This window comes from Triturus cristatus, chromosome 5_2 (genome assembly GCF_964204655.1).
Source record: "Triturus cristatus chromosome 5_2, aTriCri1.1, whole genome shotgun sequence".
NCBI lineage: Eukaryota > Metazoa > Chordata > Amphibia > Caudata > Salamandridae > Triturus > Triturus cristatus.
Window position 1 is genome coordinate 143,549,844 of NC_140588.1, and position 20,145 is coordinate 143,569,988.

Consider the following 20,145-nt stretch of genomic DNA (forward strand, 5'->3'; position numbering starts at 1 on the left):
CAACACAGCGGTACCATGCGATAGTCACCTGAAAACGCATCAACTGACCGCGTTAAAATCAAAGCCTCGACGCAACAATGCGAAACGCTAACGCAATAAATCCTGCGATGAGGCCAATCGCGATACCATCCTCAGGCTTGCATATCCCACGCGTCTGGTGGGAAACTGCACTATAAAAGCTACAAAAACTGCACACCAGAAAGAATCCAAAGAGCGTAGCAACATGAATGCACCCTGACTCAGCGCAGAGGCCAATGCGAACCCAACAAGCCCCACAGACCACCAGCAAGAAACAACGTGGTCGGGGAAGGTCAAGGAGAAGAGGGAGAGGAAGACGGGGTGCGGTCCGCAGGAAAACAAGACCAGCGTCACGGAGGTGACAGAACACTACCAGCAACTGTCCCACAATCAGACTACCTGGAATGCAGCTGGAGTGTCGAGGAGGACAATGGATGAGGCCAAGAGGCGCTGGCATGAAGTTAAAACCTAAACCAGGCCCAAAGCCACTGACAACAGGAAGGCAGCAACAGCGACAGGAGGTGGGAGTCCTGCGCCACAGAAGGAGCTGGAGGAAATGGAGGCCAGTCATCAGTGTGGAGACGGTGCAAGGAGGTGGGAGTACGGACACAGCTCGATAGGACCTGCCACAACAACAACAGGGTGAGGATCCAACGGGGGCTGGGGGGACGGGGGGAGATGGGCACAATGGCACACATGCACAATTAAATATTGCACATCTGCACACACACAATTACCCAGGGTCATGTCACCCATCCCCGTGGCATACTGCAGCACACACACATAGCAATCACAGCACATCCCATGACAATGTGGCACAAAGTGCAACACCGACACTGCAGAACAGGGGACACAACTGGGTCCGCCCATGCGCAGAAACAGGCCAATCCCATTGGACAGAGCAGAAAACTGTGAGATGCATATGTACAGGTACAACCTCACATCAGTCATGTAGGCCAAATGTCCACTGTCCCAACTCAAATTGCCAGCACCGCCCAAACAGTCACAATGTACATTGACACACAGTCTGCATGTCTACAAGGGCAATGCGCAAACATAAATGTCAACACAATGTCAACATGCATCTCCCCTTCACATTGCAGAGGGACAAACAACACCTCCAGCAGGTCAAACCAGACAACCCAACAGTGATGCCGGAGACAACCACCACTACTGCGACACCGACACCCAACAACCCATGGACATCCCACGCCACCCACCACCAGGACCAGGGCACACAAGCTACATAGAGGAGACCCCAGCCCCTGCACAGACCACACATCATGAAGCACCCACAACCACAGCTGGCTCACAACACCTCACCTACCCACACATGGCACCCCAATGGCATGTGTCACAATGCCAAAAGGAGGTTGCTAAACAGGTGCGGTGGGGTCCGACCCCATGGAAGGCGAACTAGAACACATACGTGGGTGTCAATTACACTTCAGGGACCACCTGCACCCCACAAAGGAGACACACACTGCCATAGAGACACATGCAGATGCACATTCCCAGTACACAACCACGCCCAGGGGCACGCACATATCAGTCACACACCCACGTTGGCCCTGCGTATGACAGCCCAGTCAACTTCCCTTTAGAATTGAGTGGGTGACGACAAAGCACCATGTCCAAGCTCTAACCTGCTGCCTGCGGTGACATGAAATGAAATGAAAAAAACATTTGTATAGCGCATGGCTACCCGGAGGCATCCCAGCGCTAGTAGCAGCAGTTGTAGGGAGTTTCACCAACTAAGGGAATAACAAAGTTTTTAGCAGTTTACGGAAGGCTAGGTGGTTGGTTTCTTTTCGTAGATGAAGAGGAAGGGAGTTCCAGAGCTTGGCTGCGTTAAATGAGAATTGCCGACCCCCGCTTCTGGCTTTCTTGATCCTGGGAACATTGACAAGGTTCATAGTCTCAGAGCGAAGACTTCTGTTGGGCCAGTAGGACTGAATGGTGGTGTGGAGAATGTTGGGGCCTATTCCAGCTAGAGAATTGTGGACAATGCATAAAGCTTTGAAATTAACTCTCTCCCAAACGGGGAGCCAATGGACTGATTTCAAAGCAGGTTTAGCTGAGTGATGTTTAGGAGTGCCTAGTAGAAGTCTTGCTGCCCAGTTGTGTATAGTCTTCGATTTAGACAGGGTTGCGGTAGGAGCACCTAGATAAAGGGCGTTCCCGTAGTACAACCGGGACAGGATAAGGGCCTGGACCATGATTTTTCTTGCCTGGAAAGAAAGAAGGGGAAGAACTTTCCGAATCATTTTCAGGATACCGTAGCACGTGGCCACCGTCTTCCGTGCTTGTACCATAAAAGTGAGGACTTGGTTGACCCAGACACCCAGGCTTTTTAACTGGGTCTTAGGGGCGGGGGCTGAACCGAGAGTGGTCAGCCAAATTGAGTTTAGATCAAGGGGGGAACGATTACCCAAGATCATTTCCCCGCTTTTTTCCCCATTCAATTTCAAGAAGGACTCATTCATCCAGTTGGCAATTTCTTCTAAGCATGAGCGCAGACTAGGGGGACAACTTTCGGCTCTATTAGGCCCGATCACAAGTTGTGTGTCATCTGCGTAGGTGACTTTGTGTACCCCAAAAGGTAATACCACCTCTGCTAGGGAGCACGTGTAAACGTTGAATAAGGTGGGACTCAGGGATCAACCCTGCGGTACTCCACAGTAAAGGGGCATCTGCTTAGAGTTCACCTCGTTGTCAAAGACCTGAAAGGATCTGTTACTCAGGAAAGACTGTAGCCATGACAGAGCAGTTCCGGTAACTCCCAGTTTTCTGAGTCTATGGACCAGGATACGATGGTTTACTGTGTTGAAGGCCGCGCTAAGGTCAAGGAGAAGGACCACAGCCGTGCCTCCGGAGTCCACTATCTTTCTTGACTCTTCCATGACTGATAGTAAAGCCGTTTCAGTTCCCTTGAGAGGTCGGAAGCCTGTCTGGAACTGGTGGAGAAGTTTGCGGGTCTCTAGGAAAGAGGACCGTACCGAATTGAAGTATTTTTCAGCAATTTTGCTGACCACCGGGAGAAGTGATATGGGGCGGTAGTTTCTCAGAGTCGAAGGATCAAGGCTAGGTTTTTTTAAAGTGCCTTCACCATAGCTTCCTTCCATAGCGGAGGGTCCACTCCAGTAGAAAATGAGGTATTAATCAACTCTAAAATGACAGGGGAAACAACTCCTACCACCTGCCTCAGTATCTTTAGAGGGGCTGGGTCTTTGGGCGACCCACTTTTTACCTGAATCGGCTTTCTAGTACTGGCATTACCATCACCAGAATAGTTTCCAAAAAATGCTTATTGCTATGAGTGTGGAGGGATAATGTACAATCTTCAATGGGGGGAAATGAGGTGAAAGTAGTTTCAATTTTATTAAAAAAGAATTCCGCTAAGTTGTTACAACGTGCGCCTGAGGTGTCAGGGATAGCTGGAGGAGGTCCGCGTCCGCTGTACACAGCACAATGTAATGTCGCAGGGCCCAGGGCCCTCATGCATACAACAAGACCACAGGGACACACGCAGAAATTATGCTGAACTGGCTACGGGCACGTGTGCCTGGCCCCTTTATTGGCAGGGCCACATGTACAGTGACGCCTGTGCTGGATGTGTGTGGGGTCAGTGCAAGCCAGCCCTCTGTGCGTTGTTGGTGCTGGAAACAAATACAACAGTGAACACTATGAATACGGAAATATACAACACCAGCATTACAGGGACAACTGCGGAGCATCATGGAGGTAGACTGAGCAAGTCCAGAGGGCACACAAAGAGCAAACAGAAGTGTCCGTGAGTTGCAGTGCGCTGAGTCTGGGGCACCAGAGCTGAGTGCGCTCATGTGAAGAAAATGTCTAGGATTGTGTCCCTTCGGGACCTTCATGATGCAGCTGCAGTGGGGGGGGGGGGTGTCGCACCTGCATCATCTTCCTCATCGTCGTCCCAGGTCTCCTAGACCGCCTGAGGTGACATTGCTGCGTGAACTCTCCACAGTACATAACCAAGACAGTAATGGACGCAGATTCGTGGTACACCGAGTCAGTGGCACCTGGAGTGTTGAGCAGGTGATCAGGCAGAAGATGGCATCCACGACTTGTGCGAGCAACCCCGTCAGCCTGCCAGTACGACCGTTTCAACACTGGCATTTTGCGGTTGGAGTCGGTCCTGGTGGTGGTGGCGTGTGCCTCCTGCAGTGATGCGACGTCCGGGCCAGTCAGGACTCGATGTGATGTGTGAGCCCTGGTGGGCCGCAGTTGAGGCCGGAGGCTGCGGACTGCGCAGGGCCACAGACACATGGCGTTGATGACCCCAAGCCCATCGCCTCAGATGCCATCCCATATATCTGAAGAAGGGGTCCCGCACCTGACCAGCACAGAGTTAGTGGCCCCGGATGCACTGCGGCCGGCACAGGCATCCAGCCGCGGGACGGTGACTTGCGGTGCAGTCAGATGGGCCATGTGACCTGAGCGGGTCCTCATCAATGTCAGAGGTGTATGTTGCAGAGGGTTGGGGGGGACAATGGAAGGTGTCCTCCATGGTATGATGCAGAGGGTAGAAGCTGTCCGGAAGCAGCAAATGGAGGAGTGGAATGCCTCGGCATCGTTTTCGCCACAAAGTCAGTATCAAAGACATGATGGTGACGACAAGTCCATGGGCTCAGTCGTCACCAAAGTCCAGCCAGAAAGTGTCCGTGGGTCTGGGGGAACAGACTTAGTGGCACCGGGGCTGAAAGGGAATGCAGTCTGCGTTGAGGGCTGTACAATGACATCAAGTCAGCCATAAATAAATCAAGGCTGAATTCAAAATTGTGCGTGACCTACTCGACCGCAGTGTAGGCCGGAGGCAGAGGTCAGCAAGGGCCAGACACGGTTCAGCGAGCCCCTCCTGGAACTCTAACACAGGACGTTGAGATGACATTTGGGGGTGACTTGTGGTTGATGGAGGCAAAAGCACCAGAGCCGAGCGGGTGTTCAGTCAGCGACGATGACGTGTCCTGCCTGGTACGTACTGGAGTGTATTGGCGTGAGGCCTGCTGAACCGCAGTGTAGGCCGACGGCGTAGTCATCAAGGACCCACACACACGTTTCGTTGTCTTGCGATGCACAGAGTTAGTGACACCACGGCAGTTGTCGGCAGTGTTCGATCACCTCCGTAACGATGATCCTTTTTTTCCTCCTGACTGAACTGCATCTTCCTCTTACGCCTCTGCTTGCGGGCAATGATTCTTACTCTGCCTTTGAATGATTGATGTTCAGTTCCATTTCTGTGGCCTACTCGAGCGCAGCGTAGGCCGGGAGCAGTAGTCCGCGTGGGCCCACAGCCACATGTCGTTGGGATGCTATGCACATGGTTGCTGCCACCTGATCGAATGGAGTACAGTGAGGTACAGGCTGCTATGAATATATGGCCTCGGACATCATGAAATCAAGACTCAGTTCCAAATGTGTGACCTACTTGTCCATAGTGTAGGCCGGAGGCAGTAGTCAGCTGGGGACAACAGACATGTGTCGCGAGAATGCCATGCACAGAGTTGGTGGCACCACGTCGAAGGGAGTACACTGATGTAAAATCTGCAATGAACATGTGTACTCTGACATCGTGTAATCAAGACTCAGTTCCAAATGTGTGACCTACTTGACCGTAGTGTCAGCCGGAGGCAGCAGTAGAGTATGTCAATGAGAAAGGACTAAAGCGGGCCTGTGTCGCGGAGGCCATGATGGTCTGAGGAGGTTGCCATGGTTACGGGCCTCGAGCTTGGAGCTTGCGCCGGCATGTGGTGGGCAGGTGATCAGTGTGGCCTGGCTGCGCAGGGGAGAGCCTGACGGGTTCGGCGATCAGCGGCCCGGAGTACAGCAGGCGCACAGAATCACAGGCAAATCCGTTCATGAGGACGGTGTCGGCCTCGTGGCGGGGTGAGATGCGCCGCCTAGGCAAAGACGTTGGGCATTCCGTAAGAGGACCACACCCAGGACTACGTGCTTTTTATTCACACCCCTATGCTGGCCTGGCGTACACCGGGCCATCCCACTCCGCTTACGCTTATGGGGGGACGTAACAGGCAACATTTCTGCGGCCTCCCCCACTGGCTGGGGTTACATGGTTGCGTCCACTGTCCACTACACTCCATACACCATCGGTGTATGTCGCCATGGATATGGGTCTGTCCAGCACATCTCCGCCACTCTTGGCATTGTGTGCTTTCCCAATCATGGTTCTCCCACCTCTCCCCACATTCCGCTATTGTGTGGCTGAGGTGCCATGCCGTTGATGGCTCCTGTTCACGGCTTGCCCAGGTTACCACAGTAAGTTGTTTTGTCATGTCTGGTGGGTGGGCATGTTGTTTTGTATGTTGTATGTGATTTTGTGATGTGTGCAGTGCCAGAGTTGTGAGTTGCATGTTTGTGGAGTTGAGGTGTGTGTTGTTCATTTGGGTCTTGCCAAGGGGCTGTGCATTTACCTTTTTGCCATCCTGGGAGCGCTGGCTGAAGTTGGACTGTCGGAGGATGATGGAATCATGCACACTGGCTGGGTATTTGGTGACGACATTGGTGGAGTTTGCACGGTGTTCGGATGTTGCCTGCACATTGATGTGAGACATGTGCTTTCTGTTGCGGTGATTGTGTGCTGTATCACCAGGGGGCACAGGTAGGACATGTGTGCTGTGGATTGCCCCCGACACATGCGTGCATCCAGCTATGGCGTATGGTCCTTGCTTGGTCTCCAGTGGATCCTGCGCATTGTGGTGGACGTATAGTTACTGGGTTACCAGCCTGATGGTGGTGTCCAGGACAGGTGTGAGGGATTTGGATGTGGCTGGCTGTGAGACTCCTCCAAATCTGGTGGGTGTTGTTTGCGGGGTACCAGAGGCCAACATGTGCAGCCAAGCCAGCAGCTTTGTGTGGGGTGGGATGTTGGTTGTCCGCTGTGTTGGTGCCATGGGCCTGTTGGGCGATGATCGTCAGGATGCATCGGATGGTTGTCCTTTTGAGCCTGTAGTGGGCAATGATATTGTCAGGTGTTGGGTCTATGAGGCTGGTGCGTTTCCTGGGGGTCCGCTGTCTTTGTCTGCGCTGCATCTGTGCTGGTCGGGGGGGTTCCGGTTGGGGGTTGTGGGTGGTGGTGGTGGATGTTGTGGCCCTGTTGGGTGTCCGGCACACATGTTCAGTGGCTCCATGGCATCTGTTGTTCTTCAGGTGCGGCTCTGGTCTTGGCTCGCTTTTGTGGTGCAGGCTGTGGTCCGACTTTGCACCAGGTCGAAGCAGGTGTTAGTTTCCTGGTGCTAACGCGCCTTATCGCATGTTTTGTGATGTGGCTGGTCGTTGAGAATGTTGTGGTGTGGTGTTGTCGCGGCTTTGGGCACGGGAACGCCTACTCTGCATCTCATTAGCGATAGCTGCCAGTGTCATCTGTGGCGATGTTTTTTGCGGATGTTTTCGCGGATGTTTTCGCTGGAAAACTGGTGATATCGGCTGTTAACACCAGCTTGTGAATGGGGTGATACATTTATCACAACTTTGGCTGCGTTAAAGTGCTGTTAACTCTACAATGGCTCCTTGAGAATATGGCCCATTGTTGTTAGCCGGTGGTGTAGAAGGCTGTGAATTCATATATGGTGTGTGCATGGTATTGGTAGATATAACTGAAAGTAGCAAAACGTCAGTGTCAGATATCCCCCGCCAGGGAACAATAACTTCTGTATTTGTTAATGCTTGCAACAGGATTTCCTGCATGGTAGTGAGATGAGACAGCTCACTACCCAGGAGCCCTTGGTGCCTACTGTGTATGACTGGTCACAAAATACTGTTTGATTAGATCAATTGGCACAAATATTTTGTGTTTACAATCAGCAAGAGGTGTTAAAAGTACTATTCTGGTACCTTCAACTTCAAGGACTGGCACCGGTGCTCTGTAAGACTTGCTGAATTCTTTCTTCTCCACAATTTGTTCTTGGACCAGATACCCGATCTTTGGAATTCAGCCAGGAGTTGCAGGTTGCACTTTCAATTTGCCAGTGGAAGAAAGTTTCTCAAGCTCATTGGAGTGCTGGAAGTCTTTCAGTTGCTTTAAGACAGCCAAACATTCAGTGATATCAAATGGGGTTTCTGCCGCCACTTTGCTAGGATTGTCTAGGACTGGAACCTACATCTGGACGCCGAGCAGGACCTCAAAGGGAGTCCGACCACTCAAGAGTCTTCTAGGCAGATTGTTTCATGCTACCTGGACCCAATACAGGTGATGGATCCAACTATGACCTGAACGTAGTACTCTAGCTGTTAAAGACTGCTTTAAGTTGCGTTTTTTCCTTTTCACTATCTGTTAGACCTGGCACCTTGGTGTGGGTCTCCCTTCCACTTTTTTGCTGTTGCCTCATGTGTTTTTGCTGGTGTTAGATGCTTTGGGCACTGTGCCACTGCTGTCCAGTGCCACAGTGCAAGTGCTCCCTATTGTAAATTGATGTATGAATTAGTGATTCCATGATTGGCTGGTTTGGTTTACCTGTCAGACCCTAGTACAGTGCACCAGGAGTGCCCAGGGCTGGTAATCCAAATGCTGCTGGTGGGCTTGCAGCACTGGTTGTGCCACCCACAGAAGCAGCCTGTAAAAGTGTGTCTAAGGCTTGCCATTGCAGAGCCTGTGTGCAGTCTGGTACTGCCATGCTGACTGGGCAAGTGCACCCACTTGCCAGTCCCTAAACCTTCCCTTTTTTTCATATCAGACACTCCTATGGTAGGCCCAAGGGCAGGGTGCACTTTAAGTATAAGGATCGGACATGCCCTGGTGTGTTTAGCATGTCCTAGTAGTGAATTACAGCCATTTTCGTTTTTCACTATTGCAAGGCTACCTGTTCCCCATAGGCCAGAATGCACAGTTTGATTATTACATCATATAATCCTAACTGACTCAGGGAACATGGTAGATATTCGAGTTTAGTATGCCTGAACTCAGAATGATAAAATACATATTTTAGTGAAGTTGGATTTAACACTCTGTGTTTGAAAATACCACTTTTAGAAAGTAGGTATTTTCTTGCCTGACTATCCAAACCTGCCTCTGCTACGTTGTGTATTCCTTGTCTGGAGTTTGAGTGACAGGGGATGGAGAAATTGCAGGAGACAGGATGAGGCAGCCAGGGCTGAATAGAGAGATCTCCATGCAGATGGGTGGGAGGAGTTGCACCTGGGACCTGAATAGGGCTGTGCCTTCCCTCCACAATGCTGGCTCCACCCCCTGTGGAGTGTCTGATGTCTCTGCCCTGCTCCCTGAAAAGAAAGAAGGAATCTGAAAGAAACACGTTAGTTAGATTCCTCACCTTAGAATATCCCCAGGCGTCAGACTAGATCCGGAAGATTTTTTCGTCAGCAATACCCCTTGCGCGTCGCTAGGCGTCGTCTGGGGCTCCGCGTCCGTCGTCGGCGTCGTGCGCCGGGATGACGTCGTCGGAGTACTTAGACGCCGCCCTCGCGCGCTGACATCAGTTCTTCTTTTTTCCGCGCCAGTAAGCGCAGATCCGGGAGAGCTACCCCTTTTAGTCTTTTTTTACTAAGTTTTTTTATCCTTTTTGATCTTGTCTCGACTCCGGTGCCGGTAGGATGCCTGGTTTCAAAGCCTGTACTGACTGTAACCGCTTGATGTCGGTTACGGATCATCACCGCCGGTGCCTTTACTGTTTGGGCCTCGACCACGACGCGGAGTCGTGTTCGGACTGCAAGGCCCTGACCTCGAAGGCTAGACGGGAGCGGTCCCATAAGTTCCTCGAGATTCGCCACTCGGCTCCGCGTCCCTCTCGATCCCGGTCCAGGAGGAGGTCCAAGGATCGGTCGCGGAGCCGCAGCCGACGTCATCATCGCTCGTCTGGCTCCAAGTCTTCGGGTAAGTCGAAGCACTCCAAGAAATCCAAGAGGCGACACCGCTCTTCGGACTCCCCTCGCAGGTCGCGCGACTCGGCCGAGGGTCAGGGTGGTTCCACCCCCGCGGCTCCAGCGGAGGCGCAGGCGCCGCGCAAGTCCCCATACCCGCCGGTCCCTGGGACTGACGCGACGCCGGCGGAAGTCAGTGCCTTCCTCTCGGCCATGAGGAGGATGTCCAGAGCACTCTCATGGACATGCTCTTTGATGGCACTCGCCTTTTTGGTGAGAAAGCGGACAGTGCGCTGAATCGCTTTAAGGACTCCCGGGCTACGGCCAAGTCCTTGGGCCTCTCGGCCCCGCGATCGCAAACTTCCGCTTTTCGCCCCTTTCGTGGCCAAGGAAGGGGCGCCTCCTCACGTCCGCCTAGCCACCAGCCGCAGACCCAACCTGCGCGCGGTCGCGGTCGCGGACGTGGTTTCCGCCGAGGCGGTTCTGGAGGCTGACGCGGTCAGCCCACATCCACCCCGGCAGCATCCGCCTCCAAGCCTTCCTAGTCCGAGCTTTCCGGCCCATTCCTCGCCAGTGGGCGGCAGAGTTCGCCATCACCTTCTCCACTGGCGTACCATCACTTCGGACAGGTGGGTGCTGCAATTCGTCCGAAGGGGCTACTTCCTCCCCTTCGAGACGACCCCTCCAGCCATGCCACCGCAGCACCACCGTATCTCAGAGGATCATTTGCATCTTCTGCGAGAGGAATTTTCGGCCCTCTTGGCCAAAGAGGCCGTCGAGCGCGTTCCGAGCCCAGAAGTAGGTCGTGGTTGTTATTCCCACTACTTTCTGGTTCCCAAGCAGGGCAAAGGGGGCCTACGCCCTATCTTGGACCTCAGGAACGTCAATGCCTTCCTCCGGAAGGAACGGTTCAAGATGTTGACTTTGGCTCAGGTTCTAGCTGCCCTAGACCCTGGAGACTGGATGGTAGCGTTGGACTTGCAGGACGCATATTTCCACATCCCCGTCCTGCCGGCCCACCGGCGTTACCTGCGGTTCACGGTGGGCCAGGAGCATTTTCAGTTCACCGTGCTCCCCTTCGGCCTCACCAGTGCCCCTCGGGTGTTCACGAAAGTGATGGCGGTGGTCGCAGCTCATCTACGCAGATCAGGGGTTCCAGTCTTCCCCTATCTCGACGACTGGTTGTTGAAGGCGGGCTCGCCCCAGGAAGTCGTCTCCCACCTCCAGACTACGGCGGATCTCCTGCATTTGCTGGGGTTTTCCATCAACGTGCCGAAGTCACACCTGAGTCCCTCTCAGCAGCTCCTCTTCATCGGAGCGGTTCTCGATTCGGCGCAGTTCCGGGTCTATCTGCCGGAACAGCGGGTCCGGGATATTCAGGCCCTGATTCCCATCTTTTGGCCTCTATCCTGGGTTTCGGTCAGGCTAGTGTTGCGGCTTCTGGGGCTGATGGCCTCCTGCATCCTACTAGTGCATCACGCCAGGCGGCGCATGCGGGCTCTGCAGTGGGACCTGAAGTTTCAGTGGGCCCAGCATCACGGCAACCTGTCCGACCATGTCTTGATTTCGGAGGGCACTGCACAGCAGTTGCAGTGGTGGCTCACGGACCGCGATTGGGTCAAGGGCAAGAGCCTCTCCCTTCCCCAACCGGAGCATGTCGTAGTGACGGATGCGTCCCTCCTGGGATGGGGTGGCCATATGGGAGAGGCGGAGATCAGAGGCCTCTGGTTTCCGGCGGAGTCTCGCCTCCACATCAACCTGTTGGAGTTGAGAGCGATCCGACTTGCACTGAAAGCCTTCCTTCCCTCTGTCAGGGGAAGTGTCGTGCAGGTGTTCACGGACAACACCACCGCCATGTGGTATTGCAACAAACAGGGCGGGGTGGGGTCGTGGACCCTTTGTCAGGAGGCTCTGCGCCTCTGGACGTGGCTGGAACACCAGGGCGTCACCCTAGTGGTTCAACATCTGGCGGGCTCTCTGAACGCCAGAGCAGACAAACTAAGCCGCCGGTGCATGATGGATCACGAATGGCGTCTGAACTCCGAAGTGGCGCAAGGTCTCTTTCAGCAGTGGTTAGAGCCTTGGTTAGATCTATTCGCCACCGAAGAGAACGCGCAATGTCAGCAGTTCTGCGCATTGGAATTTCCAAGGCGGCACTCGCTCGGCGACGCTTTTCGTCACAAGTGGAGTTGCGGTCTGTTGTACGCCTTTCCGCCTATACCACTTCTGCCCAGAGTGCTGAAGAAGATCAGGCACGACCGGGCCCAAGTCATCTTGGTGGCTCCGGATTGGGCACGAAGGTACTGGTATTCCGAGCTACTCAGTATGTTGACCGATCCTCCGATACGTCTGCCCCTTCGGGAGGATCTTCTGTCACAGCAGCAGGGGACGGTTCTCCACCCGAACCTGTCCAGCCTCCACCTCCATGCGTGGAGATTGAGCGGCGGCAGTTGATGCCATTTGACCTGCCTCCTGAAGTCTGTGATATCATTCTAGCAGCCAGGCGTCCCTCCACAAAGACGGTATACGCCTACCGGTGGAACAAATTTGTGGCATGGTGCACAGCAAAGGCTGTGGATCCCCTTTCCGCTCCTCTTTCTGAGGTTCTCCTCTTTCTTCTTTCTTTGGCCCGGCAGGGCTCTGCCCTGGGCACCTTGAAAGGTTATCTTGCTGCCATCTCTGCCTTCTTACGGCTTCCTGATCAGCCCTCTCTTTTCAAGTCCCCTGTAGTGTCACGCTTTCTTAAAGGCATTACTCACACGTTCCCTCCTGTCCCTTTCGTAATGCCTCAGTTGGACTTGAATCTTGTCTTAACATTTCTGATGTGCGCTCCCTTTGAGCCTTTTCACAATTGTCCTCTTCGTCTTCTCACTCTTAAGACTGCTTTCCTGGTAGCCATCACCTCGGCTAGACGGGTGAGTGAGCTCCAGGCTCTGTCGTCCAAGCCTCCTTTTCTATCTGTTCATCCGGACAAGGTTGTCCTTCGGCCTCGTCCTTCCTTTCTACCGAAAGTGGTGACCCCTTTCATCTTGGGCAATCTGTCACCTTGCCCACCTTCTTTCCACCTCCGCATCCTTCCAAAGAGGAAGAGCGGCTCCACCGTCTGGACACAAAACGTGCGCTCTCCTTTTATTTGGACCGCACAAAACAGTTCCGGGTGGACGACCAGCTTTTCGTTGGCTACGTGGGTGCTAAGAAGGGAAAAGCTGTGCACAAACGGACGACGTGGGCTTCGCTGCACACGTTTGCAAGGCACTATTGCCTAGACAGCCAAGTCCGGAGGGATGGCTTCTTTGGCCGTTCTGTCCTCCAGGACTTTCTGGTGTGATCTTGGTTCGCAGACCCACCACCGGGGTTGGTATTGCTTGGGTATCTATTATAAGGTGAGGAATCTAACTAACGTGTTTCTTTCAGATGAACAAGTTACTTACCTTCGGTAACGATGTATCTGTAAGAAACATTAGTTAGTTAGATTCCTCACCGACCCACCCATCCTCCCCGTTCTGCGAACTGACATCTAGGGTTAAGGTTATCCTTTTCAGGCCCCTAGATTTTATTTTTGGCACCAGTGTCGGTGTCTTGCATGGCTCTGCGTTCCTGGCGCGGAAAGCTATGTACAAGAACTGACGTCAGCGCGCGAGGGCGGCGTCTAAGTACTCCGACGACGTCATCCTGGCGCACGACGCGGACGACGGACGCGGAGCCGCAGACGACGCCTAGCGACGCGCAAGGGGTATTGCTGACAAAAAAATCTTCCGGATCCAGTCTGACGCCTGGGGATATTCTAAGGTGAGGAATCTAACTAACTAATGTTTCTTACAGATACATCGTTACCGAAGGTAAGTAACTTGTTCGTCATGTCAACAAAGTGCTCCAGGACTGACCAGAACGGGTTTGGACTAGACAAAGGCCTCTCTGCCTTCAGAGAACAAAGAGAAACTGGGTATAAATATTGGGACCCAAACCCAAGACGTTTAGATCACTTTGGGAAACAAAAAGAAACCTTTGCTGAGGAGTGGAACCAGAGAGACTGAGGAGAGACTATCCCTGAACCTGGGGGATTGGCCTGCAGTAGTTGCCTGACTGCCAAAGAAAGAAGAAAGGACTTTGTGTGCACTTTATTCAACTTGTAAAGGATCCCCAAGGGCTGGAGAGAAGAGCTTGCCTCCTGCTGAAGTCTTAGGGACAACAGACTTCAACCACCAGCTCCCCAAGAGTTCTTTGGAAGTGCCTGTAGCTGTATTTGGGCCTTCTGAGGGACTGCGTGTCGCAAGGAGCTGGAAGCGCGACTCAAGAAGAAGAAGCGTGTTGCCGTCACGCCGCTGCCGTCGCATCACTGAACAAGGGTGTTGCCGCTATAGCTGTCGCATTGCACCGCATCACAAGAAGCGTCCAGCAACACCGAAGAAGCGTCGCCGTAGCAGCCGCTGCCGTTACATCACTGAACAAGGGTGTCGACGCTGTAGCTGTCGCATTGCACCGCATCACAAGAAATGTCAAGCAACATCGAAGAAGCGTGTCGCTGTCACAGCCGCTGCCGTCGCACCACTGAACAAGGGTGTTGCCGCTGGAGCTGTCGCATTGCGCCGCATCACAAGAAGCACCTCGCATCCACGGAGAAGCGTGCCGCCGTCGCAGCCGCTGTCGTCGCATCACTGAACAGGGGTGTCGCCGCTGCAGCTGACGCATGGAGCCAAGACCTCTCGGAGCATCGGAGAAGCGTGTCGCATCAACAAGAAGACGCAATCTTTGTTTCTTTACACCAGATCTTCAACGCATCACCGCCTTTGCGTGTAAGGACCTACCGCATCACCTTCCCTGCAACACTTTCGTTGCCCTGCATGTCGCATCTTAAGGTACATTGACTCAAAGTGTCGCATGTGAGATCTAAAGAGAAATAAGCCAATTCTACCCTTTTAAGTACAGTATTGTGGATTTTTGTAGTTTATGGTCTTGCGTTAAATCTATATAAAGAATACTTATTTTTTATATAAAACTTGTGTGGTGTACATCTGTAGTGTTGTCACTTGATTACTGTATGTGTTCACAAATGCTTTACACACTGCCTCTGAGATAAGCCTGTCTGCTCGTGCCAAGCTACCAAGGGGGTAAGCAGGGGTTATTTTAGGAGTGTACCCCCTTACCCTGACTAGCGGCAAGGGTCCCTAATTGTCACAAGTACCTACCTCTGCCAATTAGAGACCCCAAATCTAACACTATCGAATTTCCCTGGATGATATGACGAGGAATAGTTCGCAGCCACACCCAAGGTACCCATGGTATCCCGGTAAGCCTTAGAGGCAAACGCTGGGCCCTGGTCTGAATGGAATGCAGCTACTGCATATGTACCGATGAAGGCTTGCAGATCTTTTATACCAGTTTGAGCATCAGCCGATCGGTTTGGCCACACCCATAGGAATCTAGAACATGAATCCACCTCTAACAAAATATATTTAAAAGAGTCATCACTATTTGATGACCTGCAGTGGTCCAGATAAACACAAGCAAGAGGCTTGTTCAAAATCAAGAGAGGAGTTTGGTGGTGGAAACTTTTATTTGTTGGCAAATGTCACAATTAAGGACATACTGTTTAGTCTGGTTGTACAGACCTGGCCACCAATAGAGTTGCTGTAGTATCGAAACTATAACTGCTACACCAGCATGGGCAAAAGCTAGCCCCTCATGAGCTGCCATGATTAATTCTGGTCTGTGATTGTAACTACTCTATCCACCACTCCAGGAAGATGAGCAAACGGAATGTCTTGCGAACACGGAAGGAGTATTTTGCTGGATATGCATTTGGTAAGGGTGTGCTGCAGCAAGAAGCTGTAACGGTTCTCATGATGTCTCCATCTACCCTCATGTGTTAACGAGATATTACAACTACGGCAGAAGTTTGCACTGCAGCCTTTGTGGCTTCATCAGCCAGTGAATTCCCTACAATGTGTATTCCTATACATTGGTGGCTTAGAGTGTGAATAACATGAGCCCACAACAAACTTCCTTTAAGATTTGCCACCTTTCTCCAAAACATCTTGTGCATCATAGTATACTCTATTTGAATCTCTGCATACATTCTGGCTCCAATAGTATTAAGAACTCATTGTAACACTGGACACCATAATACGAAACACATTCTGTCAGTGTGGGGAACTCGTGATCCGTATTCTCTACCGCCAGAACTAGGTGCTCCGTCCGCTTTATTTAGATGCTGGTGGTTCAACGGATGAAAGACCGTTGGAGTGCCACTGACTTCGCCTGGTATGTTCACCCGCGTCGACAGTGCAATAGGCAAAAGCAGCTTTCAGATAGAGGACCACTAGTCACGATGTGCCTAACCGCCATGACTATGACAGTAAAACCTCCACACTTTAGCTGGTGGATTGGAACCGATAGAAAGCAGAAACTCACATTTCCTCACCTTCACACTTCCTGTATCGCCATGGGCCTGCTTTTCCGAGTCCGGCCGCTGCTGTTGTTGGTTGATGATGAACAAAATCAACACCATTGTGGAAAGAAGCTCCACTTTTACCTGTTACATTTTGACTTTTCTGTTAACATTTGCACTGAGCTCATGCATTTTTAAATCTCTCTTACAAGCAATAGCATACCAATTTGCAATGCATTTGTCTGTAATGTTGTAGTTAAAGAAATGTAAAGAAACATTCCTGTATGATCACATTATACACATTTGGTGCAAGCTGTCTTAAAAAATGTACTTGCACAAAAAGGATATCAATTCAAAAATCAAAAAATCATCATACAGGGGAGTTTATATAAATTGTGAAAATTGTCTCTTAAAAAACATATGCATTACACATCAGTGGGATATGTGCAATGTAACATTATGTAGAAATGGCGCTACACAAGGTGTAACCTTTACCCTTTTAATTACCTGTAAAATGTCAATTCCAAATTTGAATCATCTAATAAGACTTTCGGTATTCACAGAAGGCATTTAGGAGTCCTGAAGTTAGGACTCCTAACTTCTGTGAATACCGAAATGAGTAAGTGCCTTCTGTGAATACCAAAATGAGTAAGTGCCTTCTGTGAATACCAAAATGGTAGTAAGTTTAGGATTTTGTCTTAAGTTAGTTCTGTGAATAGGGACCGTTGTCTTTCCTGTCATCATGGTAAACATAAATATGTACTTCACATTTTAGTCAGAAACATTTCTAAGAATCAAATAATTGCAAAGGTAAATTAAACAATTGTCAGATTTCGCCTGCTACAAGTCTCTCAAATGTATGTGTCTCCAGGACCTGTTTAACACCTCTGAATGGTTGGGCTTTGTTGTTTCAAATAGTGAATTTATGTTACCGAAAAGGATATAAACCAAAAACACCTTTGTACAGTGTGTTCAAAAGGCCTAAAAATCTGCATTATTTTCATTCTCAAAAAGTAAAATATGAATCAGTGTGTGTCAACCAATACTGCAGTGTTGTACCAATATTTGTATAAACTGGTCATTTCACAATGGTAACATGAATGAGACAGTGAAAGATTTGTCAGAGAAATAGGAGAAAAAACAGTTAGTGCTAGATTAGTTATGAGTGGTGTGTTATACAGAGAGTAGCGTGACTGAAAGTGTCAAAAGCAGCCAAAATATTGAGTTGCATTAGTGTGGATAAAAAGTTTATTTTTTTAGACAGATGTGTTCAAGTTAAATATGTCACAAAGAGCAGTTTCCTTGGACTGTACAGACATGAATCCAGATTGTAAGGGGTAAAATAGGTTAACAGTGAGGCAGTTAAAGACCCTCCTTCACAAACGTTTTTGAGACGAAAGGAAGTGTTAATACTTGGCCATAGTTAACAAGGGTTGTTTTGTCAGTGGTAGGTTTTTTGAGCAGTGATAGGATGATATCTGATTTAAAGCATACAGGGTTAGGACTAGAACTGAGAGAAAAATTAAAGAGTGGAACCAGACAAGTTATTGTACGAGATGAAAGTGTTAATGGATTATTGATCTGGCGGTTGAAAGACTTGGACGGTGTGCAGCAGTGGTCAGTCTTCATTACAGGATCATAACAGCAGTTATATGACATGATAAATATTTGTGATTACTTAGGATTATCTCTAAAAGCAGATGCACTGGTAGTAACTGTGAATCTTATTTGTTATAACTGATAGACGATAATGTTCACAAAGGGTTACTCCTGCATCGGCTGTATGTAATGTTCACAAATATAACATTTAATGGATACAAATACAGAAATGCCGAAGATGGCCCATCTGGGCCTATTTTAATGTGGACCGGGTAGTAGAAAACTCAGCTCCGTTAACCTAAGCACTAACTAAACATTATAATCATCTGCCACCAGCCTGGTCTGAACACAGGAAATCAAAGGGAGCTACCCTTTTGACACTACATGTATAGAGAATCATAGGAGATTCTGCAGATTCTAAAGGCATACAGAGAGAGTCTATGTGAGATGTCAGAGCTGCAGTTTAAGGGCTTTCTAGGAATTGGGGTACCACAAACTCTGCCAGAACTACAAAACCTAGGAAAGCCAGTAGGGACTAAAGAAATTGGCAAGGTTGGTGTTGTCACTGTGCTGGTATTAGGCATCTGTCCCTACAGACCATTTTCAATTATTGTTGGACGTCTGTGCAAGTGTTTATTAATTCTCTATCATTGCTGAACCTCTTTGAATAGACCGATATATTAATATTATTGACACCAAGTTGTTTGATTGTTTATTCATTTGTTTTAGAAACTAATCTGTCTGAATTGCTGCAACTAGAAAAAAGCATTGAAGAGAATGGTAAGTACATCCAATCAATGATATTATCATTTCAGTGTTGCTGTCCCGTATAGTGACCAATAGGGTGTCATTGTTTGCTCTCGATATTCTGGATATGTATACTTGTTTAGTCCAGTTGGCATACACTATGGTATTCTTGCTAGTAATGGAAACAATGCAAATTATACAATGAGTTGTCGCTACTCCTATACCCCTTATCTTCAAGTCCAGCCTCTATTTCGCCTCTGGGTACCACATTTAAATAATAATTTCCAAAGTATTTTAATGGTACATTTAAAATGTGCACTTATTCCAGATTAATTTCTTGTTTTTTAAATAATTGTTTATATGTATTGGCTATTACATTATAGAAATTACTCAGTTCATTATTAGTTCATTATAAACACATATATTTAACTTTTCGAATTGTAAAAGAAACCCCTATAGATTTTGGGCCAACATGGCCCTTTGTCAGGATTTAAAAAATAACTGCAGAGTTCAGATTGTGCAATGTCTCTCCAAAGTAGGTACCTGTGGCTCATGTTGATTTAAGGTGAGTTTGTTGTTTCATGTCACACCCTGTCTGTGGTACCAACGTCTCCTGAGACAACTCAAAAACACCTTTTAAACTAACTTTATTTGTAGTTTTTATAAACAATGAATGCCATCAACATGCCATAGATATTGCTTAATCTTTATTTCCACTGAAGTAAAGTTTTTACTTTAACGTTCAGTATGAAAAAATCAAGGACAGTAGCAACCTTGTCTGCATAGCATTACATTGTATATCACATTTACTTAGGTACCACATATGATTATTCCAATCAGTAAGCTTAATTTGTGACATGTCATTTCGTGACCCCCAGCAAGCTTGCTAATAATATCTGCCCAGGTGGCTATGTTTTCTTTAGACTTATGATCTTTTCTAACAGCTTTCATATGTATCTCTTCAACCATAGGTGTTTTCATAATATCTTTTTACCTGGGCCTCCTAAGTTGGAGTCATTGTATAGCTATCTGGTGTTTTACCAACAATAGCCCCAGTGTTGCTGATTTGTACTACATTCTGTATTTTTCAGCCTTAGGAATTATGTTTAACAGACGTTTGGGCAATAGTTCCAGGTGCTTTTGTTACAGTAAGTGATCTGATCACAAGTTTTCCCAGTATTTGATTACAATTAGACATCACCATGTCATGTGCATGAAAGTTGCTTCTGTCTCCCCACATCTTCGTCTGAAGGACGATAGAGTGGTAAGTATTTATTGGATATAAATAAGTGCAGTGTAGTAAGTTACTTGAGACTTCATTCTCCATGAACACGCCTTTTTCCATTTTGATTCTCTGATGGGAACCCGTATGTCTGTCTGCCAAGTGCTGTTTGACCTGTAGGGACACCTTGTCCTATCAGCTTTCAACCTCTCTAGCATTTGGGACATTTTGTGAAAACTAAGAAGGCCTGTCCAGATTTCTCTAGTTGTATGTGTCACCTTCTCACCTCTGGGTGACAGACGTCTTGGGTCAT

The 20,145-nt window shown here is 49.4% G+C and overlaps 1 protein-coding gene across 1 annotated transcript in view; it reads left to right on the forward strand.

Annotated features, from left to right (window-relative positions):
- The window catches only part of LOC146822729 (NFX1-type zinc finger-containing protein 1-like), an 892,774-nt gene that overhangs the window by 402,738 nt on the left and 469,891 nt on the right, over positions 1–20,145 (forward strand). The window contains exon 8 of the mRNA XM_085606285.1: positions 18,593–18,643. Within this exon, the coding sequence (XP_085462411.1) occupies positions 18,593–18,643 (51 nt within the window). The remainder of the gene's footprint in view (positions 1–18,592; positions 18,644–20,145) is intronic.